The sequence below is a fragment of the Salmo salar genome, unplaced genomic scaffold, assembly GCF_965601325.2.
Source record: "Salmo salar unplaced genomic scaffold, fSalSal1 ptg000206l, whole genome shotgun sequence".
Taxonomy (NCBI): Eukaryota; Metazoa; Chordata; class Actinopteri; order Salmoniformes; family Salmonidae; genus Salmo; species Salmo salar.
This window is the reverse complement of record NW_027675329.1, coordinates 1,661,747-1,679,843: the sequence shown is the minus strand read 5'-3', so window position 1 is coordinate 1,679,843 and position 18,097 is coordinate 1,661,747. Positions and strand designations below refer to the sequence as shown.

Here is an 18,097-nt window from a genome sequence, read left to right as displayed (position 1 = left end):
TACTCACCTTTCCTCCCCCCCTACTCACCTTTCCTCAACCCCATTGACAAACATTTTTCTGCCTGGAGGTGGAAAGTGGATGATTATCGGCCACATGGCCAAATGTCCTTCCTGGATGCAATGGATGTCGGCTGCAGAGACATCTCAGCTGAATACTGACAGGGGTGGATAAGGCCTGCCAGGGGTGGATAAGGTATGCCAGGGTTGGATAAGGCCTGACAGGGGTGGATAAGGTATGCCAGGGGTGGATAAGGCATGCCAGGGTGGATAAGGCATGCCAGGGGTGGATAAGGCATGCCAGGGGTGGATAAGGTATGCCAGGGGTGGATAAGGTATGCCAGGGGTGGATAAGGCATGCCAGGGGTGGATAAGGTATGCCAGGGGTGGATAAGGCATGCCAGGATGGATAAGGCATGCCAGGGGTGGATAAGGCATGCCAGGGGTGGATAAGACATGCCAGGGGTGGATAAGGCATGCCAGGGGTGGATAAAGCATGCCAGGGGTGGATAAGGCATGCCAGGGGTGGATGCTGCCAGGGGTGGATAAGGCATGCCAGGGGTGGATAAGGCCTGCCAGGGGTGGATAAGGCCTGCCAGGGGTGGATAAGGCATGCCAGGGGTGGATAAGGCATGCCAGGGGTGGATAAGGCATGCCAGGGGTGGATAAGGCCTGCCAGGGGTGGATAAGGCCTGCCAGGGGTGGATAAGGCATGCCAGGGGTGGATAAGGCATGCCAGGGGTGGATGAGGCCTGCCAGGGGTGGATAAGGCATGCCAGGGGTGGATAAAGCATGCCAGGGGTGGATAAGGCATGCCAGGGGTGGATAAGGCATGCCAGGGGTGGATAAAGCATGCCAGGAGTGGATAAGGCATGCCAGGGGTGGATAAGGCATGCCAGGGGTGGATAAGGCATGCCAGTGGTGGATAAGACATGCCAGGGGTGGATAAGACATGCCAAGCGTTTCTATCCAAGGTGCATAGCGAGAGATGACATAAGATGTGATGTGGATGAGAACATGTGTCCAAATGCTGAAGATTGTATAGATTAGAACAGGACTGTGCATGTTTGTGTTTTTTCCCTTCTGTGCCTTTATTACTGTAATTGTGTTTTATTTTTCACATTTGGAACCAAAGGCTATGTATGTTGGATGTTTTGTTGATCACTGGCAGCAATTTCAGGTTGCTAATCAAGCTTTTACTGCAGCAATTCTGTCACATGCTATTTTTTTATACTGTACATTCTATAAAGTAAAGATGACTCATTCACTTTTAGATAGTATGTTGACAAAAAATGCAACACATTCGAGTGGTTTACAGTAAAAGGAAACTGAATTATAAAAAACAATGGATTTCATATTGTCTATTGTATGCAGGTAGAACTGAAACATGAAAAGTAATGCAGTTTATGTAATGCCATCAACTGTTAGTATTTTGAAAGTCGTTGTGCTATGATTGATTATATGTTCCTCTTGGATAGAAAACATGTGTTAGTGTTTTGACAGAATGATTAGATATTGAGTCGGGTTTGCTGAGTTAGTGTATGTAGAGATTTTTCTTTTTTAGCATTTTGAAATGTAGAGTTGGTATTTAATGAAGAAAATGTGGTTTTGAGCAGAAAAGTAACTATTTGGCTAATTGTGTGATGTAGGTGTGTTGCTGTGATAAGAGTTTAGTAAAAGTATATTAATTACAGGTAAACACTTGTTAGAGATTATAAAAAGAGAGAGATTTTCTCTTTCTAATCTACAGTTAACTCTTTTCACTCAGGAAGGTATTTTGTGTGAAAGAGAGACTAATAAATATTGTGGAAAGACTAACAACTTACGCCTCCTCAAAACAGGTTGTGTGTGTTCATTAGTGCCCACCGTAGCAAAATATTTGACAACGGTAGCCGTTTAGGTCACGCTGTACAGCATTTGGAGTAAACTGTTTATGCAATGTTGCAAAAATGTTGGCTGTAGAGTAAACTAGTGAATGCGACCCAGGTTGCAGCCTACGAATCGGCCTGATGCTGAAACCTGAACGTGGCCTGAGGGGTATACTATGATACTGGCTTGATATACTGGTTTTCTAAAGCTAGCCAGCTTCAGTTAGCTTCACATTCCAGCTCAGGCCTCATCCATCAGAATATACAGAGCGCTAGTCATCAGGAAGCTGCTCTCTCAGATAAATTCTCAGATACGTTTAGAAAAGAACAGATTGAAAGACAATAAATAGCCTACTGTTAGTGAATACAAATATGTGTGAGACATGGCCTTGTGTTGCTGTACTGTCTATAACTACCTTAACAAACAGTGACTTATTATTATTATTATTATTGTTGCTGTACTGTCTATAATTACCTTAACAAACAGTGACTTATTATTATTATTATTATTATTGTTATTGTTATTGTTGCTGTACTGTCTAGAACTACCTTAACAAACAGTGACTTATTATTATTATTATTATTATTGTTATTGTTATTGTTGCTGTACTGTCTATAACTACCTTAACAAACAGTGACTTATTATTATTATTATTATTGTTGCTGTACTGTCTATAACTACCTTAACAAACAGTGGCTAATTATTATTATTATTATTATTGACAGTTACCATGGAGATGAAATGTCACAACTACATGTTAATGTGATGCATTAAATCACCTGTCACTGTGTTAACCACAACCAACATGCTGGATCTGTTTAGTTGTCACTGTGTTAACCACAACCAACATGTTGGATCTCTGTTTAGTTGTCACTGTGTTGACCACAACCAACATGCTGGATCTCTGTTTAGTTGTCACTGTGTTAACCACAACCAACATGTTGGATCTCTGTTTAGTTGTCACTGTGTTAACCACAACCAACATGCTGGATCTCTGTTTAGTTGTCACTGTGTTAACCACAACCAACATGCTGGATCTCTGTTTAGTTGTCACTGTGTTAACTACAACCAACACGCTGGATCTCTGTTTAGTTGTCACTGTGTTAACCACAACCAACATGCTGGATCTCTGTTTACAGGGGTCAGTGCTCTAAAATGAGTCTCTCTGAGGAGAAAGAGGAGGGGGGCCCTGCCTTAGAAGACCTTTTTATTCTCTATTTTGGTTAGGTCAGGGTGTGACTAGGGTGGGTACTCTAGTTTTTTGTATTTCTATGTTGGCCTGATATGGTTCCCAATCAGAGTCTATCGTTGTCTCTGATTGGGGATCATATTTAGGCAGCCTTTTCCCAGCTGTTGTTTGTGGGATCTTGTCTATGTATAGTTGCCTACGAGAGGCATGTTTTGGTTTGCTCTTTATTGGTTTCTGTGAGTTTCATCTAATAAACATGTGGAACTCTAGGCACGCTGCACCTTGGTCTACTCATTTCGACGATCGTGACAGCTAGTCTTTTGACTGAATTATTAGATATTGAGTTGGGTCTGCCGTGTTTTGATAGAGTTAGTGTATGTAGAGAAAGTTTTTTTGCATTTTGAAATGTAGATTTGGTATTTATTAATGAATAAAACGTGGTTTGAGCAGAAAATGTACTATTTGGCTAATTGTGTGATGTAGGTGTGTTGCTGTAATGAGTTTAGTAAAAGTATGTACAGGTAAACACTTGTAAGCGATTGTAAAAAAAACTGTAAGACTATGTTGGTGTTTCCTTTGTTTTGGCAGTTACCTGTAGGTGTATGTTACTCATCACTGCAATCCATCTGTTCTTGTACTTTATGCTGGTCTACATTGACATAGATCTGTTGTTGTACTTTATGCTGGTCTACATTGACATAGATCTGTTGTTGTACTTTATGCTGGTCTACATTGACATAGATCTGTTGTTGTACTTTATGCTGGTCTACATTGACATAGATCTGTTGTTGTACTTTATGCTGGTCTACATTGACATAGATCTGTTGTTGTACTTTATGCTGGTCTACACTGACATAGATCTGTTGTTGTACTTTATGCAGATCTACATTGACATCGATCTGTTGTTGTACTTTATGCTGGTATACATTGACATAGTTTTGACAAAATCATGTCTCTTACATACTAATGGCTCAAATTAAAGTTTAATTGATAAATCATGATGATGTCATTAGAATACAATATTAGTTGATACTAAAATATAGTATTTCTTGGAACTTTTGAGTCAAGGATATGTTTCTGTACATGTCTGTATTATTTTCGTTTATTAGAAAGAAAATGTATTTGTTCCATTGGTTGGCTGTGTGAGAGAAAGAGAGAAACAGAGAGACAGAAAGAGACAAAGAGAGAGGGAGTGAGAGAGAACAGGCCTGAACCTGAAAAAATAAATAAGAGTTGAGCAACTGAAATTAACTTTTGACGACGAAGGATCATTCCAGACTCTGCTTCTGTTGAGAGAGAGATAAAAGGTAAGACGACGATTGTGTATTCATATAGTTGATGATATTGTTATGTGTATTAATATAGTTGATGATATTGTTGTGTGTATTAATATAGTTGATGATATTGTTATGTGTATTAATATAGTTGATGGTATTGTTGTGTGTATTAATATAGTTGATGATATTGTTATGTGTATTAATATAGTTGATGATATTGTTATGTGTATTCATATAGTTGATGATATTGTTATGTGTATTAATATAGTTGATGTTTTTGGTGGACAGAGTGTTATAATAGGCCTACTCTCCTTAAAATGTATTTGATGTAAATTAGATGTGGATTCGTTCAGTGCCCACCTGTGTTCCCCAGGGTGATCTCCTACTGTATCGTAGGTCTATAGACTTGTCTTCTCTAAACAGGCTTAAAACACAACAAGCAACAAACAAACATTTTCTCTTTCTAATCTACTGTTAACTCTTTTCACTCAGGAAGGTATGTTGTTTGAAAGAGAGACAACTAAATATTGTGAAGAGACTTACAACAACTTACACTTCCTCAAAACAGGTTGAGTGAATTCATTAGTGCCCACCATAGCAAAATGTTTGGCAGCTTAAACCATTTAGGTCACATTGTACAGCATTTGGAGTAAACTGTTTATGCAATGTTGCAAAACTGTTGGCTGTGGAGTAAACTAATGAATACAACCCAGGTTGTTGCCTACGACTCGGCATGTTGATGCCTGCCTCTTGCTGAAACCTGAACGTAGCCTGAGGGGTATACTATGATACAGGCTTGATATACTGGTTTTCTAAAGCTAGCCAGCTTCAGTTAGCTTCACATTAGAGCTCATCCATAAGAATATATGGCGCGCTAGTCATCAGGATGTCCAGAGAGGACATATGAATATAAAATAACTCCCACGTTATGTTGAGATCACACTTTATTTATCTCATGATCACTAATAACAAAAGTTGTTTTGTTGAGAACACGAGATAAACTCTATAATTAGGAGTGGACATATCGATGATAGATTGACAGTATGGCTGAGGATGCAGAGCCCACGGTGGGGAAACGCATACATTTGTATTGATTGCTACAATAAGGGATGGTACATTTCCTGATGGCATCATGCTTTCATTTGTGTTTGGAGCTCATTATCAGTTTAGGCAGCTAAACACTGGAGGGGCATTTAAACCCTGAACAATGCTTGACAGGCAACACTGTCCTCCAGGCTCTCTGCTATCCCCAAGAACACAGCCAATCGCATGCAACAATGCAGCTAACTTGGCTAGTCTTGTGAGCAAGCTAGTGTTAGGTTGCGTCAATCAAATCTGGTATCAGGACAAAGTGCGACACGGAGTCACCGAATATATTCTATGTCTTTTTATTATAGTCAAGCGATAAATGGTAAATGCAATCTTCGTGTACATGGGTTCCCTGTAACACCACGCAGGGCAAACAGAGAACTAACTGTTCAAACACAAAGTTCTTCTTTAATACTCTGACAGAGATAGTTCCCGCTCAGAGCAGGCCTGTCAGAGTAGAGGCTGAGCGTGGTTTAGACTTGCTCAGCCTATCGCAGGCGCCCAGGCTGGTCCCAGCCTCTTGGCGCATCACTGTCTTCCAGCTTATCTTCGTGTTTGCACCCGAGAGTCAGCAACCCCAAGGACAGTGCCTGTTTTTATGCTACAGTTATTTTCCACTCTACCAGTTCCTCACGGACACATGTCCTTGAGCAGCTTCACAACCAGGCTGTGTGTGTGTGTGTGTGTGTGTGTGTGTGTGTGTGTGTGTGTGTGTGTGTGTGTGTGTGTGTGTGTGTGTGTGTGTGTGTGTGTGTGTGTGTGTGTGTGTGTGTGTGTGTGTGTGTGTGTGTGTGTGTGTCACGAGTCTAACTCAGCCTACACCCCTGCTGCACAGCAACCCTCCAGTTAGTCACGTCTATTATATGTTGCTCAATCTATGTTAATACAATACAAACCTGTTATGTTTAACATTCATGTATTCATAAGCTATGCACCACATCTAGTTTAAGAAAATATATCCCAACACTAGCTAGCTATGTAGTCTTCTTATTTATGTTGGTTGTCAGCTAGCTAGTTAGCTATGTAGTCTTCTTATCTATGTTGGCTGTCAGCTAGCTAGCTAGTTAGCTATGTATTCTTCTTATCTATGTTGGTTTTTAGCTAGCTAGCTAGCTGGTTAGCTATGTAGTCTTCTTATCTATGTTGGTTGTTAGCTAGTGTCATGACGTTGGCCTGTGGGTAAGGTTTATGACCCCCCCCCCATAAATACCTTTCTCCCTTCCCCTCTCTTACTGACCCTATGAAGGACTGCTGTCCTGTTAAATATAGAGAGTCTGGGAACATCAAACAAATGAGGAAAGGAACCATATTTTGGTAATAAAACCAGTTGGAAATATGCTTGATAACGTAATGAGTATGTATGTCAGGTTCGTTGTTATCTGGGACATTATGATTGATGACAGGACGACATAAACTGTACCTGAGAAAGTATACACCCTCTAGTTATCAGAGTCACCTGGAATTGTTATGCAATTGAAATGTTTGATATTGAAATTGTTTGTTAGGAGATTAAATGTAATTTTAGCTTCCAAATGAGAGAATTGGGTTTTCATAAGGAAAGTGCCCTGCTCGATCAGTGGCCCAACCCTGTGAAGAGACAGGGGTTATAAACGATGAAACACCTCCTTCCCCCCTCTCCACTATATAAGCCTTTGACGAAAAGATAACCACGTAGTTCCAGTACGGGAGGTCTGCAGCCTCTACGTTAGAAGGACACACAGGTCAAGTACAGAAAATGCCAACCTCGGCGTGAGCTTTGATGGCGAATGGTATGAACTTTGAGCTTATTCACTACAGAAGTGATACTTCCTAGCCGCTGTCGACGTGGGCTAGGAAAGGACGGACGACGGATCCAGTCTAACAAACAGACGAAGATACCACCACGTATCGAATTTACCACCAGAGACATTGTTCCGAGTACAGGAAGATCTGTTGGCCAACCCGGCCAGCATCTACGACCAATCTACCGAAGCGCAGCTCAGAGTAAATAGTTATTGCATTTTCCTTTTCCAAATGGGCGGTAATTTAGAATGCATAAGATAATGTATTTACGATAGCATAGCTGCTGTTTCTCTGGTCCTAAATCTTCCCGCTCTTTCATTCAAGCCCAACCCCCTTTCCTTTGTGTAACTAGCCATGATACAGGTTCCGTCCACCAGGACGTTTTCTGTATGACATCATTGTATTCTGTGTATTTGTAATTCTGTGTGATTAGTTAGGTATTTAGTAAATAAATAATTAAACCCAATTTTGTATTGCTGATTCAACTTGTTAGCCAGGGTTCGTGAAGATAACCAAGAATTTACAACTTTCATTATGAGACTGAAAATAAGATAAGGGTTAATAGTGACTGCTACCGATGTAAAATATTACTAAGTATTTTAAGAGTTTATTCGGAAGATAACGGCTCTATAAACGTTCTTCCGTGGTGCCCCGACTTTCTAGTTAATTACAGTTACATGATTAGCTTAATCAGGTAATATTAATTACAGAGAGAATTTTATAGGTTAGCATGTCATATCACTTAATCCGGCATAGCCAAAGACACGACACTAGCTAGCTATGTAGTCTTCTTATCTATGTTGGTTGTCAGCTAGCTAGCTAGTTAGCTATGTATTCTTCTTATCTATGTTGGTTGTCAGCTAGCTACCTAGTTAGCTATGTAGTCTTCTTATCTATGTTGGTTGTCAGCTAGCTAGCTAGTTAGCTATGTAGTCTTCTCATCTATGTTGGTTGTTAGCTAGCTAGCTAGTTAGCTATGTAGTCTTATCTATGTTGGTTGTTTGCTAGCTAGCTAGTTAGCTATGTAGTCCTCTTATCTATGTTGGTTGTTAGCTTGCATAACTGATATGTGTTTAATTGTAAGGGACACTTCATGTTTTATGGATAATATTTAAATGTACAGAGTGGGTGAGCTCCATTCCTGACAGGCTGATCAGATTCAATCAGGATGCTGCCTAGTTGGCTGTTTCATAGGTAAAGCACCATGCAGGCAGATTAGCTGCCAGTGTTTTATAGGCTGATACATATACTGTAATCCAGAGTTGGTGAGCTCTATTCCTGACAGGATGATCAGATTCAATAGCAGCCTCAGAGGATGTTGCCTTGTAGGCTGTTTCATATGTAAGGCACCTAGCATGTGGCCAAATGCTGAAGATTGTATAGATTAGAACAGGACTGTGCATTTTTGTGTTTTTTCCCTTCTTTACTGTAATTGTGTTTTATTTTTACACATTTGGAACCAAAGGCCATGTATGTTGGATTTGTTGTTGATCACTGGCAGCAATTTCAGGTTGCTAAAAAAGCTTTTACTGAAGCAATTCTGTCACTTCCTGTTTGTTTCTACTGTACATTCTATAAAGTAAAGATGACTCATTTTGAATGGTGCCAAAGCAAACAAACAAAACAAACACAAAAATGCCACAACCAAACAATATGATGCATGGAGAGAGTCTTCAATGAATGGGGAAGTGGGGTATTTATCCCGGGACACACCCGAGCCAAGGTGTGTCCCATTTCGCTAACGACCCTCCAGGCTCCGCCCACCGACATCCTATTAAGGAAAACAAGAGCAAAGAGAAAGAATTCGGCAGACAGAGTGGGAGGGTCGTCACAGTATGTTGCCAAAAATGCACACATTCGACACTCAACACAAAAATCTAGAGTGGTTTACAGTAAAATCTAGAGTGGTTTACAGTAAAATCTAGAGTGGTTTACAGTAAAAGGAAACTGAATTATAAAAAACAATGGATTTTATATTGTCTATTGTCTGCAGGTAGAACTGAAACATGAAAAGTAATGCAGTTTATGTAATGCCATCAACTGTTAGTATTTTGAAAGTCGTTGTGCTATGATTGATTATATGTTCCTCTTGGATAGAAAACATGTGTTAGTGTTTTGACAGAATGGACGTGGTCCATTCTGGACGTGGTCAAGTCAAATTCAATATATCAATATTCATATATTATACTTCTACATTTAACATTTCATATGATAATGTAATTGTATCATAGTTCCACTATAGTGTAGTGATCCTCTACATTTCATATGATAATGTAATTGTATCATAGTTCCTCTAAAGTGCAGTGATCCTCTACATTTCATATGATAATGTAATTGTATCATAGTTCCACTTTAATGTAGTGATCCTCTACATTTCATATGATAATGTAATTGTATCATAGCTCCACTAAAGTGCAGTGATCCTCGCTATATGAGCCACTTCACAATTCCAACCAAGTGACCCAATTGGTGCCAATGGCGCGATGCGTAGGTTGTTGGCCTTTTACATGTGCGACCTGGGTTCACTTCCCTGCCCAGCTGTTTGCTACATTGGTGTCAGAAGTGGTATGGTGTCTGTGAGGTCATCAGAATGGACCGGATGTGTGAGGGGTCTGAGTAGTCGAAGCACGGGACTAATTAATCTAACCACACTGTCCAATTTCAAAAAGGCTTTACAACGAAAGCAAAACATTAGATTATGTCAGCAGAGTACCCAGCCAGAAATAATCAGACACCCATTTTTCAAGCTAGCATATAATGTCACAAAAACCAAAACCACAGCTAAATGCAGCACTAACCTTTGATGATCTTCATCAGATGACACTCCTAGGACATTATGTTATACAATTCATGCATGTTTTGTTCAATCAAGTTCATATTTATATAAAAAATCAGCTTTTTACATTAGCATGTGACATTCAGAACTAGCATACCCACCGAAAACTTCCGGTGAATTTACAAAATTACTCACGATTACTCACATTTTGCAATATTCTGAGTAGATAGCCCGGCCATCATGGCTAGCTATTTTGACACCCACCAAGTTTGGCACTCACCAAACTCAGATTTACTATAAGAAAAATTGGATTACCTATGCTGTTTTGGTTCCAAATAATCCATAGTTATATCCAAATAGCTGCGTTTTGTTCTTGTGTTCAAGACAGTATCCGAAAGGTGACGCCGGCGTGTATCGTGACAAAAAAATTCTAAATATTCCATTACCGTACTTCGAAGCATGTCAAACGCTGTTTAAAATCAATTTTTATGCGATTTTTCTCGTAAAAAAGCGATAATATTCCGACCGGGAGACCTTGTTTTTGTTCAAACACTGAAAATAGAAAATGGAGTCTTCACATGCACGCGCGCACCAGTGTCATTGTTCTCAGAACAACCACTTTCCAAAAGCCCTACTGTTTTTCGCCCAGGGACTGCAGAGTTATCATTCCCCGTTCTGGCGCCTTCTGAGAGCCTATGGGAGCCTTAGAAAATGTCACGTTACAGCAGAGATCCTCTATTTTTGATAAAGAGGCTACAGAAGGCCAAGAAATGTTCAGACAGGGCACTTCCCATATAGAATCTTCTCAGGTTTTGGCCTGCCGTATGAGTTCTGCTATACTCACAGACACCATTCAAACAGTTTTAGAAACTTTAGGGTGTTTTCTATCCAAATCAAATCATTATATGCATATTCTAGTTTCTGGGCAGGAGTAATAACCAGATTAAATCGGGTACGTTTTTTTATCCGGCCGTGAAAATACTTCCCCCTATCCTAAACAGGTTAACAAACAGTGTCATATTATTATTATTATTATTATTATTATTATTGTTATTGTTGTTGCTGTAATGTCTGTAACTACCTTAACAAACAGTGACTTATTATTATTATTATTATTATTGTTATTGTTATTGTTCTGTCTATAACTACCTTAACAAACAGTGACTTATTATTATTATTATTATTATTATTATTATTGTTGTTGCTGTACTGTCTAGAACTACCTTAACAAACAGTGACTTATTATTATTATTATTATTGTTGTTGCTGTACTGTCTAGAACTACCTTAACTAACAGTGACTTATTATTATTATTATTATTATTATTGTTTCTGTACTGTCTATAAATACCTTAACAAACAGTGACTTATTATTATTATTATTATTATTATTATTATTATTATTGTTGTTGCTGTGCTGTCTAGAACTACCTTAACAAACAGTGACATAATTATTATTATTATTATTATTATTATTGTTGTTGTTCTGTCTATAACTACCTTATTTAACTAACAGTGACTTATTATTATTATTATTATTATTATTGTTGTTGCTGTACTGTCTAGAACTACCTTAACAAACAGTGACTTATTATTATTATTGACAGTTACCATGGAGATGAAATGTCACACCTACAAGTTAATGTGATGCATTAAATCACCTGACTGTTTCTATGTCTGTTAGTAAATGTTTTATTTATCAAAGAGATAATGAATAAATGAGAACAATTGACAATCAAGAATTAGTTGTTACTGTGTTAACCACAACCAACATGCTGGATCTCTGTTTAGGGGTCAGTGCTCTAAAATGAGTCTCTCTGGGGAGAGAGAAGAGGGGGGCCCTGCCTCTAAAATGAGAATCTCTGGGAGACATGACAACAAAGCTAAGAGGTAAGATGACAGTTTTATGAATAATTTATTAAGTTTATTTCCAAAATAAATAGCTATGTTAAGATGAATGCAGTTACTGTAAATCTCTCTGGATAAGAGCATCTGCTAAATCAGGGGATCTCAATCCGGGGTCTGTGGAGGTACTGCAGGGGCTCTACGGCACCCTGACTGTACTCGTTGCAATGTAACACATTTGATAGAATTTTCACATGACACTACCACTTTTCCTACTATTAATTATTGCCTAATATAATGGAATGCATATTTTCTTTACCAATTCTGATCGTTGTTACAATAACAATTTTGACAATTTTACTGTTATATCAACACACTCTTCACTCCCGTTTAACAACTCTAAATAGCTTTAGCATAGTAGGCATCAAGTCCCTTGCCAATAATGTTGCCTACAACGTTGCATACAATGTTCATTTTCATCAAACACATATTACGCCCGAGATGCCTTCAATTTGCCTAATTTATAGCCATGCCCAATTTAGGATTATTTTTTAACAACGTGATGTTGCGCTCCAAAGGGATATCTTGAAATAACATGATGTAGATAATTAAATAATCAAAAGAAAAACGTGTTTATTTTACACTTTTACAGTGGGGGAAAAAAGTATTTGATCCCCTGCTGATTTTGTACGTTTGCCCACTGATAAAGAAATGATCAGTCTATAATTTTAATGGTAGGTTTATTTGAAAAGTGAGAGACAGAATAACAACAAAAAAATCCAGAGAAACGCATGTCAAAAATGTTATAAATTGATTTACTACCAGCAGCATCCTAGTTATCCTAGCTAGTCGGTACAGCTAGGTAAGCTAGCTAGCTACTCTACCAGCAGCATCCTAGTTATCCTAGCTAGTCGGTACAGCTAGGTAAGCTAGCTAGCTACTCTACCAGCAGTATCCTAGTTATCCTAGCTACCAGTACATCATCACCGGCTGCCTGCATTTCTTGTGGACCGATGGAGCTCCCCAGTTGTTTCTTCCACCTGTTCAATCCCGTGGAGGGCTTGTCCCTCTATCGTTGACGGATGCTGGCTACCTCTGTCAGGTTCTCCTCTCTTCACTAGATGGACGGTAACTTTAGTGTTTAACTCCTCTGTATCCAAGGACTAATCTTTTGAATATTATTTTCAGGGCGCCTCAAGTAGGCTGGACACATGACGTTTTTTTTAATTCTCAGCTGCCTCACCAATGTCTGTAGGTGAATTAATAACTTTTAATTGCTAAATATTTTCAATAGATGGCAGCATAAGACCACGAAGCATCAGTTATAGGCTACAAGCAGCAATATGATTGAAATAAAATAGCATGCAACCACAGACTATATGTCCCATGATTTTCTAAAATGGTCACTCATTACTTTAGTTAGCTATATATCTCGTATTAGGCCTGTGTTGCTTTTGGGAGAGCAAATAAATAGTGACTATAGCAGGTATTGAACCCCTGGTAAATGATCACTACTCAGAACTTCAACCTCAGTATACATACATTATGAAACATCATCTTAATATCTGATATTGCGAGTAAACAACCTCGGAATAGAAAAGATGAGCATGTCTTCCAGCCCGCCAATAAATGACATAATTCAACCCTCCCGGTTAGTAAATTTACCTCAACATTTTACCTTTAAATTAAATTTACCTCCACATGCCCCTGGCTTGCTCGAGAAGGCAGAGCGGGTCGATGCTGGTTGATGAATTAGAGAATGAATGTACTGGGAAAATATGTTTTTCTCGACCAGAGGTGACTGAATTAATGTTCAGGCTTAATGATAATCGTTATATTAATGAAGTGTAAAACATGAGCATAAAAACAGGGAATAATAAACATCAACGATCGTTATATTACTTCACAGTAATCTGTTAAATGCTTTTTCAGTCCTTCCTCTTGCGTTAGCAGTGTGGAAATGGACAGAAAGAAGCCACACAGGAGTTTTCCTGTGAGGGGAGTGGTGGTGTATCCACGGAGAAAACTAATCTAATCTTCTGAAATGTCATTTGTGGTCTTATGCTGCCATCTATTGGAATTATTTAGCAACTGCAGTAGTACTGAGTAATGTGTTATTCCTTACTAAAGTAGTAATTACTCAGAATTACTAGTTCATTTTATCACTTACAATCATAAAATAACAACTTATACCATAACAAACAATTAAACTGACATAAACCAAAATCACTATATATGTTGGGGACCCCTTCCCGCTCTGATCCCGGTAACGGGATTGCTTGACAAGATACCATGGCGGGAAATTCAAAACTGCAAGAATCAAATAATTTCCATTTCTCAAGCAATCAACTATTTTTCACCATTTGAAAGATAAACATCTCCTAAATCCAACCACATTGTCCGATTTCAAAGAGGTTTTACGGCGAAAGCATAAAGTTAGGTTATGTTAGGAGAGTACATTGAAAATAGCTGTGTGTAATGTTTTGTCAATGCAAAGACAGGCGTCACCAAAAGCAGAAAACCAGCTAAAATTATGCACTAACCTTTGACAATCTTCATCAGATGACACTCCTAGGACATTATGTTAGACAATACATGCATTTTTTGTTCCATCAAGTTCATATTTATATCTAAAAACAGCATTTTACATCGGCGCGTGATGTTCAGAAAATGTGTTCCCCCAAAAACTGCCGGTGAATTTTCTAAAATACTCATTATAAAACGTGGATAAAATATTAAACTGTTATTCAAAGAATTATAGATTAATATCTCGTGAAAGCAACCGCATTGACAGATTTCAAAATAACTTTACTGGGAAAGCACACTTTGCAATAATCTGACTACTGCACTCAGAAAAATACACTAGGCTATACAGTTAACTGGCATGTTGGAGTCATCTAACATCATAAATAACATTAGAACTATTCCCTTACCTTTAATAATCTTCATCAGACGGCACAGGAATCCCAGGTCCACAACAAATGTTGTTTCTTTCGACAAAGTTCATAATTTATGTCCAAATAACTCCAAGTTGTTCCATGTTGTTAGCGCGTTCGGTAGGCTACTCAAAATGTAGGGCGGGGGAGGGAAAAGTCACGACAAAAAGTAAAAAAAAAAATCTATTTACGTTCGTTCAAACATGTCAAACGTTGTTTAGCATCAATCTTTAGGGCCTTGAGAACGTGAAACGGATAAATATTTCAACAGGACCTCTCCTGTGTCTTGATAAACGTTTGAAATACAAAGTCTCATCTCACATGAGCGCGCAATAATGAAGTGACGACATCCCAGGGACGTCAACTTCCCTTCCTTCTCATCCGGTCTCTGTTCATCATAGACGCTTCAAACAACTTTATAAAGATCGTTGACATCTAGTGGAAGCCGTAGGAAGTGCAAAATGAATCCTTTGTCACTGTGTGTTCTATTGGCAATGACTCAAAGATAGTACAGCCACAAAATTCTAATTTCCTGCTTGTATTTTTCTCAGGTTTTTGCCTGCCATATGAGTTCTGTTATACTTACAGACACCATTCAAACAGTTTTTAGAAAATTCAGAGTGTTTTCTATCCAAATCCGTTAATAATATGCATATCCTAGCTTCTGAGTTGGTGTAGGAGGCAGTTAAAAATGGCCACATATTTTTTTCAAAATTCTCAATACTGCCCCCTAGCCCTAACTAGTTTTAACCCACTGTTCCTTGGCTGTCATTGAAAATAAGAATTTGTTCTTAACGGACTTGCCTAGTTAAATAAAGGTAAAATAAATAATCTTCTGTATACCACCCCTACCATTTCACAACACAACTGATTGGCTCAAATGTATTAAGAAGGAAATTAATTAACTAATTAACTTTTAACAAGGTACACCTGTTAATTGAAATGCATTCCAGGTGACTACCTCAAAAAGCTGGTTGAGAGAATGCCAAGAGTGTGCATAGCTGTCATCAAGGTGGCTACTTTGAAGAAACTCAAATATAAAATATATTTTGATTTGTTTAACACTTTTTTTGGTTACTACATGACTCCACATATGTTATTTCATAGTTTTGATGTCTTCACTATTATTCTACAATGTAGAAAATAGTAAAAATAAAGAAAAACCCTGCAATGAGGAGGTGTGTCCAAACTTCTGACTGGTACTGTACATATGGACATACTATGAAGTATGTGCATCAATAGACTCTGAAGGATTCAAGTGGAACTGAGATGAAGTGAATCAGTAGGCCTATGTGATTATGTTACAATTAAGTTACACTTGTTAAATCCACTTCAATCAGTGTAGATGAAGGGGAGGAGACAGGTAGGAATCAAGAATGGTCCACACAAAGGACATCCAGCCATCTTGACACAACTGAGGGAAGCATTGGAGTCAACATGGGCCAGCATCCCTGTGGGACGCTTTCCACACCTTATGTGTCCATTTCTTAATGAGTTGAGGCTGTTCTGAGGACAAAAAAAGAGGGGGGACACTCAGTATTAGGAGGGTGTTCTTAATGTTTTGTACACTCAGTGTATGTCTTTTGCTTTATGTAATGCCATATATTTTAATGCTTTATGTAATGTATTTAATCTATTGATATATAATTTTGATACATTTTGAAATGTAGTTACATGGTGATTCATTATGTTTTTCAGAATCCCCAACCAAACTCTGAGACCAGTCTCTCCAGTACCCAGTCATCTGTCCATGAAGAGTGACTCCTCTATGCATCATCCTGTACAGTTTAGTGATGGATCAGGGACCTTTGACCCCAGGTAAGTTACCGGTCAGAATTGATGATATTACTATTGAAGAGGAGAACCTTCAAGATCTGAAACCAGATGTATTTTGTGTATCTGAGTATATACTGTAAAGCATCTGCTTATCATTTGTTGTTTATGTCATATATTTTTTATACAGTGAGTGCACAAAACATTATGAACACCTGCTTTTTCCATGACGTAGATTGACAAGGTGAATCCAGGTGAAAGCAATGATCCTTATTGATGCCACTTGTTAAATCCTCTTCAATCAGTGTAGATGAAGGGGACCAGACAGGTTTAATAGGGATGCATCGATATGACATTTTTGGCCGATACCCATATCCGATATTGTCCTTGCCAAACAACCCGATATCCGATATTTGCCTTGCCAAACAACCCGATATCCGATATTTTCCTTGCCAAACAACCCGATATCCGATATTTTTCTTGCCAAACAACCCGATATCCGATATTTTCCTTGCCAAACAACCCGATATCCGATATTTTTCTTGCCAAACAACCCGATATCCGATATTTTCCTTGCCAAACAACCCGATATCTGATATTTTCCTTGCCAAACAACCCGATATCCGATATTTTCCTTGCCAAACAACCCGATATCCAATATTTTCCTTGCCAAACAACCCGATATCCGATATTTTTCTTGCCAAACAACCCGATATCCGATATTTTCCTTGCCAAACAACCCGATATCCGATATTTTCCTTGCCAAACAACCCGATACCGATAACCGATATTTAAAATTTTAGCTGCCTTCTCAGCATTCTACTACAGTTAAATAGTTGAAACACACACACACACACACACACACACACACACACACACACACACACACACACACACACACACACACACACACACACACACACACACACACACACACACACACAGACCAAAAAGTTATTTTGTTGGCATTTACGTAAAGTGAGGGGAAAAAAGTATTTGATCCCCAGCTGATTTTGTACGTTTGCCCACTGACAAAGTAATGATCAGTCTATAACTTTAATGGTAGGTTAATTTGAACAGTGAGAGACAGAATAACAACAACAAAAAATCCAGAAAAACGCATGTCAAAAATGTTATAAATTGATTTGCATTTTAATGAGGGAAATAAGTATTTGACCCCCTCTCAATCAGAAAGATTTCTGACTCCCAGGTGTCTTTTATACAGGTAACGAGCTGAGATTAGGAGCACACTCTTAAAAGGAGTGCTCCTAATCTCAGTTTGTTACCTGTATAAAAGACACCTGTCCACAGAAGCAATCAATCAATCAGATTCCAAACTCTCCACCATGGCCAAGACCAAAGAGCTCTCCAAGGATGTCAGGGACAAGATTGTAGACCTACACAAGGCTGGAATGGGCAACACGACCATCGCCAAGCAGCTTGGTGAAAAGGTGACAACTGTCGTGTCTTTGGCTATGCCGGATTAAGTGATATGACATGCTAACTTAGAAAATGATTTCTCTGTAATTAATATTACCTGATTAAGCTAATCATGTAAATGTAAT

General features: G+C 38.6%; 1 protein-coding gene across 1 annotated transcript in view; it reads left to right on the top strand.

Moving 5' to 3' along the window:
* The first annotated feature begins 4,236 nt into the window (after nt 1–4,236).
* Nucleotides 4,237–18,097, top strand: part of LOC123732602 (NLR family CARD domain-containing protein 3-like) — a 49,384-nt gene continuing 35,523 nt past the window's right edge. The window contains exons 1-3 of the mRNA XM_082971179.1: nt 4,237–4,362; nt 11,770–11,868; nt 16,458–16,577. Of these exons, the coding sequence (XP_082827305.1) occupies nt 11,786–11,868; nt 16,458–16,577 (203 nt within the window). The 5' untranslated portion in view covers nt 4,237–4,362; nt 11,770–11,785. The remainder of the gene's footprint in view (nt 4,363–11,769; nt 11,869–16,457; nt 16,578–18,097) is intronic.